The sequence below is a fragment of the Borostomias antarcticus genome (genome assembly GCF_949987555.1).
Source record: "Borostomias antarcticus genome assembly, chromosome: 6".
Classification (NCBI taxonomy): Eukaryota; Metazoa; Chordata; class Actinopteri; order Stomiiformes; family Stomiidae; genus Borostomias; species Borostomias antarcticus.
The window spans coordinates 22,153,871-22,164,479 of record NC_140239.1 but is presented as its reverse complement, the minus strand read 5'-3'; the positions used below and the strand labels follow the sequence as shown (position 1 = coordinate 22,164,479).

Sequence of the window (10,609 nt, the reverse complement as noted above, 5' to 3'; positions counted from 1 at the left end):
GAGACTAAATAAAGGAAGAAAACATAATAAACATATTGGCTAACTTACATGGCTGCTAATTTATTATTAATCAATTGAGACTAATCAATACACAAAATCTTCGATGCCTGATGATTTATCTAACGTTATGCTAGCAAGCTAACGTTAACAAGCTTGCCAACAGTCTCTTACCTATAAGTTTCATCAAAACCTTTCGACTATGAATGAAATTCTGTAGGCTTACATATGGTAGCCTACAAAGTAGGGATCCAAATAAATGCTGATGTTTCAAAACGTAGCTGGCAAAGTGTGAAGGTTATCAAGCCTAGCTAACATTAATTTGGAAGGGATGGGGTAACTATAGCAACAGAATGCCTGCTGACGTCGAAGTTCAAAGGTTACTTTCAATGCATGCTGGGTAAAAGTGTCATGGCGGGACATACTTTCATGTAGTGGCAAGCTAAACTTTTCGTCGGATAATCGTATTTTATTGGGGAAACCTCGATATTTAGTGTGGTGTTCTTATCCATTCTGTAAGACAGAAATATGGCGTCCACCGCGGCAGGCAAACAGAGGATACCGAAAGTGGCGAAGGTATTTGAAAATTGCAAAATAGCCAGCTAACGCTAGCTGGCTCATTAAACGCTACGTTATCTACCCGACATGGGCTTCGTCTAACGTTATTTGCTGGATGGGGCAATGCCAATAGACAAAACCCATACATTGACTTATTGTAGTTCTTAGTTTGGTTATCTTTCTAGCTGGCATGTTTTTCTAAAGTTAAACAGAACTTTGTTTTACTTCCTCCCCTGTTCTGGCTAGTTAGCCAGCTAGCTAACAATGGTGCAGTGATCTAATAGTTAACCAGCTTGCAAATAGATACAGTTGGAAGTTGAATCGCAATGTTTTTATTGTCCAGCTAGTTTGTTAGCTATTGATCACATATTCAGCCGTTTTTTTGCTTTGCACACAGGTGAAAAACAAAGCGCCGGCAGAGGTGCAGATCACTGCTGAGCAGCTTCTCAGGGAAGCTAAAGAGAGGGAATTGGAACTTTTGCCACCTCCACCAAAGCAGAAGATCACAGATGAAGAGGAGTTGAACGATTACAAATTAAAGAAACGGAAGGTAAGTTCTGAGACAACAGTGCAAAATATGTGAACTTTTTCCAAAAAGCAATATATCACTACCACCTCTCTGTCTCTACACCAATTTACCTTTCATCTTTCATTGCCTTTTTGTAGGGATTTGAGGACAACATAAGAAAGAATCGTACAGTCATCAGCAACTGGATAAAGTATGCACAATGGGAGGAAAGCCTGAAGGAAGTACAGAGGTAAGCCTATCACTTGGAATGGTATTCATGTGTTGATGACTGCTGTAGATTTCAATTTTGTTGCTATTGGGTGCTGTAGTAGTGCACTTACTGCCTAATTAACATTTCCCTCTCTTGTTCCAGGGCTCGCTCTATTTACGAGCGCGCTCTGGACGTAGACCATCGGAACATCGCTCTCTGGCTGAAATATGCGGAGATGGAGATGAAGAACAGGCAGGTGAACCATGCCCGCAACATCTGGGACAGAGCCATCACCATCCTGCCTCGTGTCAACCAGTTCTGGTATGTAACAAATGGCTTCATTTTAACTGGTCTTTTGATGAATTGGCTGTCTTGAATGCTATAAGTGGTGTTGTCGATGACTTATTCTAAAAAAAACTTCTGGTGCTGCTCTATTGCTCAGGTACAAGTACAGTTACATGGAGGAGATGCTGGGCAACATAGCTGGTTGCAGGCAGGTGTTTGAGCGCTGGATGGAATGGGAGCCAGAGGAACAAGCCTGGCACTCCTACATCAACTTTGAGCTGCGTTACAAGGAGGTGGACAAGGCCCGGTCCACCTATGAGAGATATATCCTTCTGTTTACTCTGACATTTGCCAGTGGACCTGGTTGTGTGCATGAAAACATGGTGATGCAGCATATTGCAGTGGTGGTAACTTTCGAATAATAGCCATCTCCAACGTGCAGTATGTAGTGTGTATTTTTGTTTTAAAGCTCCTTAATTCCAGTTCACTTGTGATTGTCCATCCTGATGTGAAGAATTGGATCAAGTATGCCCGCTTTGAAGAGAAGCATGGCTACATTGCACATGGCAGGAAGGTGTTCGAGAGGTCTGTGGAGTTTTTTGGCGAGGAGCATGTTGATGAGAACCTCTTTGTGGCCTTCGCTCGATTTGAGGAGAAACAAAAAGAGGTTTGCACAAAAAAAAATAACTTCCATGTTTTGCCACTCAAGGTCTTCTGATCTGGCCACCTTTGTAGAGAGAACCCAATTTAGCGAATTTCCCTCTCTTTATTGTCTTTCTCTAGTTTGAGCGGGTTCGAGTCATCTACAAGTATGCCCTGGACAGGATTCCCAAGCAGCAGGCACAGGAGCTTTTCAAGAACTACACTGTGTTCGAGAAGAAGTTTGGGGACAGGAGGGGAATCGAGGATGTCATTGTCAGCAAGAGGAGGTTTCAGTATGAGGAGGAGGTCAAGGTAAACCAACATTACCAGTGATGCACAGTCAGAGAAGTGGCGTTATCTACTTACTGTTTCATCTCTGCGACTTGACCAAAAGACATTTTTGCACCCATGATATGACAATTCTTTGTCTTTCCCTGCTCAGGCAAACCCACACAACTATGACGCGTGGTTTGATTACCTACGCCTGGTGGAGAGTGATGCTGATCCTGACACTGCCAGAGAGGTGTATGAGAGAGCCATCGCCAACATCCCGCCCATACAGGAGAAGAGGCACTGGAGGCGATACATTTACCTGTGGATAAACTATGCCCTGTATGAAGAACTGGAGGTCAAGGTAGGCCACTGTGTGCTCAATAACAATGTAATCCAAACACTGAAAAAATATATTTTCATGCAGTTCGCAATTAATCATGTGGATTATTTTTCTCATTGGCAGGATCCTGATAGAACGAGACAGGTGTATCAGGCATGTCTGGACCTCATTCCTCATAAAAAGGTATTAGTAGTGAAAGCGGTACTTCTTGTCTTACACTCTCTAAAACATGTTAATATGCTGTGCTCTGTGTTAATATGACATTTCCCCCCAATTGTCACAGTAATTTAGTGTGTTTGGTATCCATCAGTTCACATTTGCCAAGATGTGGCTACTCTACAGCCAGTTTGAGATCCGTCAGAAGAACCTCCAGGCTGCCAGAAGAGGCTTGGTATGATTGCACAGTTTTGCTCATTGATTGTTTCTGGTTGTTTTCTGCTACCTGCCGCTCAATTTAGTTCATGTGCCCTTCTATCTTCTCAGGGTGCAGCCATTGGAAAGTGTCCAAAGAACAAACTGTTCAAGGGCTACATCGAGCTGGAGCTGCAGCTTCGAGAGTTTGACAGGTGCCGGAAGCTGTATGAGAAGTACTTGGAATTTTCTCCAGAAAACTGCACCACCTGGATCAAATTCTCTGAGCTGGAGACCATCCTGGGAGATGTTGAGAGAGCCAGAGCCATCTTCGAACTTGCCATTGGACAGCCACGATTGGACATGCCAGAGGTCAGGTTCACAAATGTTGATTGGAGGATTTTCAAACACACCAACCTGCAATGGCATTCAAATGTCTCAAAAATTACCTTGATTAGGTGACTAATGATTGATTGTTTCATTTGCAGGTGTTGTGGAAATCCTACATTGACTTTGAGATTGAGCAGGAAGAGTATGACAACACAAGAGGCCTCTATAAGAGACTGCTGCAACGTACACAGCATGTCAAGGTAAGAGAGGCGCTTGGCCTGATGAATACGTTCAGTATTGAAACAATTATTTTGTTTCCAAGACCTATTCCACCGATATTACATTCTAATTATTTTCCCGCCATGCTTGTATTTCAGGTTTGGATCAGCCACGCCCAGTTCGAGCTGTCCATCGACAGTGCCGACCGGCTGCTGAGGTGCAGGCAGATATTCGAGGAGGCCAACAAGGGTCTGCGCGGTTGTGAGGAGAAGGAGGAACGCCTGATGCTGCTGGAGTCCTGGAAGGACTTTGAACAGGAGTTTGGGTCTGACAGCACCAGGGAACACGTGAGGGAACTGCTGCCCGAGAAGGTGAAGAAGAGAAGAAAGCTCACGGCTGAGGACGGGGTAAGCATCGGGCACCGAGGGACCCACAAAGGTGGTGGAGTTGAGAAAATTGACATGCTCTTGTGTGCCTTATTGTTACTTTCACATGGTTTGGATGTTCACTCAATTTTCATTTCGTCCCTCAGTCGGATGCAGGATGGGAAGAGTACTACGACTACATCTTCCCAGAGGATGCAGCCAACCAGCCCAACCTCAAGCTGCTTGCTATGGCCAAGATGTGGAAGAAGCAGCAAGTACAGGAAGATGAGGAGGAGGAGGAGAAGGAAGAAGAAGAAGAGGAGGAAGAGAAGGAGGAGGAAGAGAAGGAGGAGGAAGAGAAGGAGGAGGAAGAGAAGGAAGAGAAGGAGGAAGAGAAGGAGGAGGAAGAAGAGAAGGAGGAAGAAGAGAGGGGTAGAGACAAAGAGACAGAGGAGGGTAGATCATCAGAGAAGCCTACCAGCCATAACTCAGCTCCTAAGAAAGACCCCCAAGAGAGCACTTTTGATGACAGAGATGATGACGATGAAAGCAGCAGTGGCAGCAGCAGCAGTAGTGATAGTGAGAGTGAAAATGATGCTAGTGAGAATCAGCCCAAGAGTAAGAAGGATTCAGACTAAGATTGAATTTAGCATGTCTCTCTCAGTTATGGGTGGGTGTCTCATTGGTTACAATACTATTGCTTTTTTACAAAATAAATGTATTTGAGTATTATTTCATTCCCTTGTTTCAATTATGTTATTGTAAATACATCACCAAATGTACTTGTGTTTAATTGATGCATGGTTATTGCATTAGTGTCGACTGGTGGTAGAGCATCACCCAGGTCTGTGGATGAAGTGAGCTACACCCCCAAATCTCCCCTCTAATAACGCTTTAAACATATCTAAAGGTGCTATATAAATACAATTAAATATTTTTCAATGCACAATTTAAATACACATGGGTAGGAGTCGCACAGAAATTATTTATTGAATGAGATTTTCATTGCATCTCAATTTGTACACTTTGATAAATGAAACAGTGGCTCTGACTCACTGGCATAGAAAAGCACCATAGCACACCCATTAGTTGGGTGAATCATACGTATGTACAATGGAATTCTAAATATATAACAAAAGCAAGTCCTAATTGAATATTTCACATTTCAATCCTTCCACTCATTTGTTCATCCATTAAACGGAGGCCACAGGTATCGGAGAGCCAGTCTACTGTTATTCTATATCCTCTGGTCTGACGGGGTGCGGTAAGGGGATGATAGACTTCTTCTCTGTGTCTCTTGACAAAGCCTTCCTCATATCTGCAGAGTAGATGTAAGAGTGAAGTAGTTGCAATGCACTTTTGAGTTTATTTGCACACATACAGTACACAGTGTTTCAATTTCTGAGAATAGAGCTTACCATAGGCATCTTCGTCCGGTTCTCCATTGCTGGCAGAATAGTATTCTATTACGGTCCGGTAGACACTGTAGCCCAGCTGTTTGTACATGTTCACTGCCACTTGATTGGAGACTCTCACAAAGAGATCAACGAAGAAACCTCCCTTCCTGAAAAAAGGAAGACATTATAGAAGAGCAAGGTAAACAAAAACACAAGGCCTACGTATGTAACACACAAACGGCTTGGTCATTCAGAGATCAGATGCACCTTTCCGATATCTCCTCTAGCATCTCCATGAGTTTGGCAGCTAGTCCAAGCCTTCTGAACTCCGGAGCCACGGAGAGAGCTGTGACGTGCCCATGCCACTCTTCTCTCGCCACTGAACCCTCTGCCTTTCCCATGACTGCAAGGAGAGCACAGCCATGAACGACATGAACAATAATGACAATTCAAGGTGTATGCACTCGGGGAAAGGTGTTATGGCTTCATCGTCATGTACTTACTATAACCCATCAATTCCCCACCAGGAGCCTCTGCAACAATAAAGTACTCAGGCCAGTGGGCAAGGTACTGCAAGTAAAATGGGATCCCATACTGTAAAGGAAGGTTAAGGAACGCATGTCACTACAGTAGCTAATATAGAAGCTCATTGGCACTAGCTAACGTTATCTTAATTCACATGACCCTGACAGACGATAGCTAGCTAGCCTAGCTATGGCATTCAACTAGCAGCCAGGTAAGAGAGCAGGGGAGCTGCTGCTAGCCACTCCTGTAAGGATACAGTCTCCGTAAATGGATCCAAGTTTCTGTGGAGTGAGAAAGAAAAATGTTAACAATGCGACTTTTTTGTTGGAACTAAACATTCAGTTATTCAGCATGAAGTGGGATTCTTGGTGACCATGACCACTCATTCATCTCTGCTAGCATCTTAGCTAACAAGCTAGCTAAAACAAAATCACCAGGCATACGGGCTATAAAGTTATTATCAATGTAAAAGTCAAGCTTAATGGCAAGTACAACACATTTAACAACTTAAAGCTATTCGCTAAATTGGAAAATCACTCACATATTGTTGAATTTAAACAAATCGTCGCACGTGAAAGCTCGTAATGTTGTCATTTTCGCTGTGTACTGCAATGCAGTGACCTTTGAACTCCTACACGTCTGCCCTCTATCGTTGCGGAGGAAAATTAAACCATGTCACTCAAAACCTGTGAATCACTGCCACCTGCTGTTAGCTTCATGCATAGTTCGCACAACAATAAGAGGACGGGACGATTGGATTCCCTTATTTTCAGGATATCATCATGACTGACCGCCGCTGCAGCCTTGTCAAATTCAGTGCCTCCTGCTCTGTGGAGAGCATTGGCCAAAATGGTTGCCACAGTAGTTCATGGGCCCCACGTCCAAGCCCCCAGGAATCGAAATCTAAAGTGAAGGCCTATTGAACCGCGCCATCTTGGCTAGATTTGTAGTCACTTGGCTATTTCCGGTTACTTTTGACTTGCGCAGTTGAGCTTCTCTGGCCGACGCGCGTCCACGCGCGTTCCCAGCTCTCCCCGCTTTGATTTAGCAATGAAAACCGGCTTGCATATTAACCTGTTTTTGTCAAATATATCAATTGGAGAAATTATTTTTTGATCCTGGCATCTTAGTTTTAACAAGTTAAATATAATTGAACATGTTTTGTTTGCTAGTAGATGGTATTCATTCCGTTCGCGATAACGTTATTGCAGCCAGGCTAAATTCCTCCAGGGAGCCAGTGACAGGCGAGTTGAAAAGCTTCACTCCCCGCCAGCAGGAGCTCTGGCCGCGGCTACCGCATCTCGGAAAACCCGCTGAGTTCGTGGCTGCTATTTCACATTCGCCCTTGATCAATCCCAATACCGATCCATGGTAATAATGAATCAATCGTTCAGATCAGATCGGCAGTGCTGCATGCATGTTACAACATCATTGTTAGCTTTATTAACATAACCATAGCCTACATTTATCTCTCTAACGTTAGGCTATCCATCACACCAGTCGGCCATTCGATAGCTGGAAGCGGTCAACGCCAACGTTGACTGAAAACACCCAAACTCAGTGTATCGTTTCATCTTCATGCTACACATCAACTCCTTTACATTGTATGTGAATAAATTCCTGTTATTCTAAAAATATCCCATTTCTGTCCATTCCTGGAAAAGGCTAATAATTGCTGTCAAATGATCACTCCAGTTTATCACCGTATCCCACTACCATTTCAACTATGCACAGGAGGTTGTCTTGTGGTCATTTTCATTAAAAAATGATTAGCCTGATCAGTTTGTTGTATGTATTAAGCCCTTTTTGAGCGGTATGCTTGTATTAATAGCTTATAGCTTGCCATACTCACCAACCTTGGGACCTCAGAAATAGGGAGCATTTCCAAACCAAATTGCGGGGGGGGGGCATTAAAAGCATTACAAATTAGACATTAAAAGCATTAAAACGAAATGTGAAACATTATATATATATATATATATGTGTGTATGGAGCAATTGTTTTTAATGTCCGACTTTTGTCTGTGCTGTTCAGTAAATGTGCATCTGTCCTAATTTATTGTAGCCTATCTACTACACAACCTAGTTCAAATTTATGAATCTCCCGCGGAAGTCAGGAGGGTTGGCAAGTAGGCTATGGTCACTGCTCCCCAGTAAAATTGAATAATTGAGGGGTTACTTACAGTACAAAAAAGTACAGCATTTGTAGAACTCGGATGATACTACACAGCAAATTCAGGAGTGAATTTGGGTGTTGAAAATCCAGTGTTACAATAAAAAGTGTAAAAGTGTTACATTTCTGGAGTTTATATGCTGAACTACACACCAAAAAGAGTTCGGACCTCACCTAGTGTTGCAATTGCTGGTGTACAATTTAGGTGTTATTTTGAACAGAGTACATGTACACGCCTTAACACCAAAAACGTGTTAAAATATGTTGCACGCATGCGTAATCATTCTACTCGTTCCACGCGGCTGCTGTCGGTGCGAAGTGACTGAGACCGAGGATTGCCTATCATCAGGTGAATTTTACCATTTTGTTCAACATACCAAGCGAGCGTCATTTTATTCTATGCCAGTATTTAAATATGACATTATTTTTGACGTGTTTAATCAAAGTGAGCAACTAACATTATACTGTTTTGATATTGTAGTAAGGCAAGGCAAGGCAAGGCAAGTTTATTTATATAGCACATTTCAGCCACAGGGCAATTCAAGGTGCTTTACATGAGACATTAAAAGCATTAAAACAAAAAGCAAGACATTATAGACATTTAAAACAAAAGGCAGGACAAATTAAAAGCATTAAAACAGTTTCTACAATCATGTACTTCAAAGAAGGGAAAGAATCCAAAAATATGCTCAGATCAGAAGAGTCAACATGAAGTAAAAATAGTCATTCTCAGGATAGAATAGAATAAGAGGACATTTGTTTAGAAAAGAAAGAAAAGCAAATCGTCCCTTTTTTAGTAACGGTAAGACATTAACAGCCCACTGCAAATACTGTGACTCCAGCTGTGACTGTTCACTAACACACATGTGACTGATCACTAACGCACACACGTGACGGACTCATTCATTGCTAGTTTCCCCGGTTGCCCTCTAGTCTCTCAACTTCAAGTAAACTGACTGACTGAGTGCACGTCTAACCAGGAAGTCTAACCAGGAAGTCTAACCAGGAAGTCTAACCAGGATGTCTAACCAGGAAGTCTAACCAGGAAGTCTAACCAGGATGTCTAACCAGGAAGTCTAACCAGGAAGTCTAACCAGGAAGTCTAACCAGGAAGTCTAACCAGGAAGCCTAACCAGGACGTCTAACCAGGACGTCTAACCAGGACGTCTAACCAGGACGTCCAACCAGGAAGTCTAACCAGGAAGTCTAACCAGGACGTCTAACCAGGACGTCTAACCAGGACGTCTAACCAGGAAGTCCAACCAGGAAGTCTAACCAGGACGTCTAACCAGGACGTCTAACCAGGACGTCTAACCAGGACGTCCAACCAGGACGTCTAACCAGGAAGTCTAACCAGGACGTCTAACCAGGACGTCTAACCAGGAAGTCTAACAAAAAGCAAGTCATTATAGACATTTAAACAAAAAGCAGGACAAATAGAATACAGGAATAAAAGTTACAGTGCAGTATACTGATAAACATAGCTCCTCTTAGAAAGCAGTGGCAAAAATAAAAGTCTTAAGGCTTGTTTTAAAAGAACCAAGAGTTGCAGCAGACCTGCAGTTTTCTGGAAGTTTGTTCCAGATATGTGGGGCATAAAAACTGAATGCTGCTTCTCCATGTTTTGTTTTAACTCTGGGGACAGAAAGCAGACCTGTGCCAGATGACCTGAGGGGTCTGGATGGTTCATAGCATATGAGCAGATCAGAAATATATTTTGGCCCTAGACCATTCAGTGCTTTATAAACCAACAGCAGTATTTTAAAGTCAATTCTTTGACAGACAGGAAGCCAGTGTAAAGACCTTAGTACTGGTGTGATATGCTCCACTTTCTTAGTCTTAGTGAGGACTCGAGCAGCAGCGTTCTGAATCAGCTGCAGCTGTCTGATCGATTTTTTAGAGAGACCTGTATACATGCCGTTACAGTAGTCGAGTCTACTGAAGATAAACGCATGGACAAGTTTTTCCAAATCCTTCTGGGACATAAATCCTTTGATCCTTGATATATTCTTCAGGTGATAGTAGGCTGACTTTGTAATTGATTTAATGTGGCTGTTGAAATTCAGGTCTGAGTCCATGACTACACCAAGATTTCTGGCTTCGTTTGTGGTTTTTAGCATTACTGATTGAAGTTGAGCACTGACTTTTAATCGTTCTTCTTTGGCTCCAAAGACAATTACTTCAGTTTTATTTTTGTTTAGTTGGAGAAAGTTCTGGCACATCCAATCATTGATTTGTTGAATGCACTTACTCAGCGCTTGTATGGGATTATAGTCTCCTGGTGATATAGTGATATAAATTTGTGTGTCATCTGCATAGCTATGGTAACATATTTTGTTGTTTTCCATAATTTGAGTTAGTGGGAGCATGTAAATGTTGAACAGAAGAGGCCCCAGGATGGAGCCTTGGGGAACTCCACAGGTCATTTTTGTCAGC

At 42.7% G+C, this 10,609-nt stretch overlaps 2 protein-coding genes across 2 annotated transcripts; one reads left to right on the top strand and one right to left on the bottom strand.

The window, feature by feature from the left end:
- The first annotated feature begins 409 nt into the window (after window positions 1–409).
- Window positions 410–4,780, top strand: crnkl1 (crooked neck pre-mRNA splicing factor 1). Its single transcript, XM_084439293.1, has 14 exons — window positions 410–573; window positions 953–1,105; window positions 1,222–1,313; window positions 1,437–1,595; window positions 1,717–1,883; window positions 2,048–2,226; window positions 2,343–2,513; window positions 2,644–2,835; window positions 2,938–2,997; window positions 3,125–3,205; window positions 3,298–3,537; window positions 3,654–3,755; window positions 3,873–4,121; window positions 4,247–4,780. The coding sequence occupies exons 1-14, from the start codon at window positions 526–528 to the stop codon at window positions 4,715–4,717; spliced, it is 2,364 nt and encodes a 787-aa protein (XP_084295419.1). The 5' UTR covers window positions 410–525; the 3' UTR covers window positions 4,718–4,780.
- A 272-nt stretch (window positions 4,781–5,052) lies between these two features.
- Window positions 5,053–6,613, bottom strand: naa20 (N-alpha-acetyltransferase 20, NatB catalytic subunit). Its single transcript, XM_084439490.1, has 6 exons — window positions 6,543–6,613; window positions 6,258–6,282; window positions 5,980–6,070; window positions 5,744–5,879; window positions 5,498–5,643; window positions 5,053–5,397 (listed from the first exon to the last, which is right to left on the bottom strand). The coding sequence occupies exons 1-6, from the start codon at window positions 6,593–6,595 to the stop codon at window positions 5,312–5,314; spliced, it is 537 nt and encodes a 178-aa protein (XP_084295616.1). The 5' UTR covers window positions 6,596–6,613; the 3' UTR covers window positions 5,053–5,311.
- Window positions 6,614–10,609: the final 3,996 nt, after the last annotated feature.

Bases quoted from the DNA above. Each gene is read 5' to 3' on its own strand.
- crnkl1 (XM_084439293.1), top strand. From the start codon at position 526: ATGGCGTCCACCGCGGCAGGCAAACAGAGGATACCGAAAGTGGCGAAG. The intron at 1,106-1,221 runs GTAAGTTCTGAG...GCCTTTTTGTAG, and splicing joins ACAAATTAAAGAAACGGAAG to GGATTTGAGGACAACATAAG. The intron at 3,206-3,297 runs GTATGATTGCAC...CTATCTTCTCAG, and splicing joins AGGCTGCCAGAAGAGGCTTG to GGTGCAGCCATTGGAAAGTG.
- naa20 (XM_084439490.1), bottom strand. From the start codon at position 6,595: ATGACAACATTACGAGCTTTCACGTGCGACGATTTGTTTAAATTCAAC. The intron at 5,644-5,743 runs GTGCATCTGATC...TCCTTTTTTCAG, and splicing joins CTAGAGGAGATATCGGAAAG to GAAGGGAGGTTTCTTCGTTG. The intron at 5,398-5,497 runs GTAAGCTCTATT...TCTACTCTGCAG, and splicing joins ACCGGACGAAGATGCCTATG to ATATGAGGAAGGCTTTGTCA.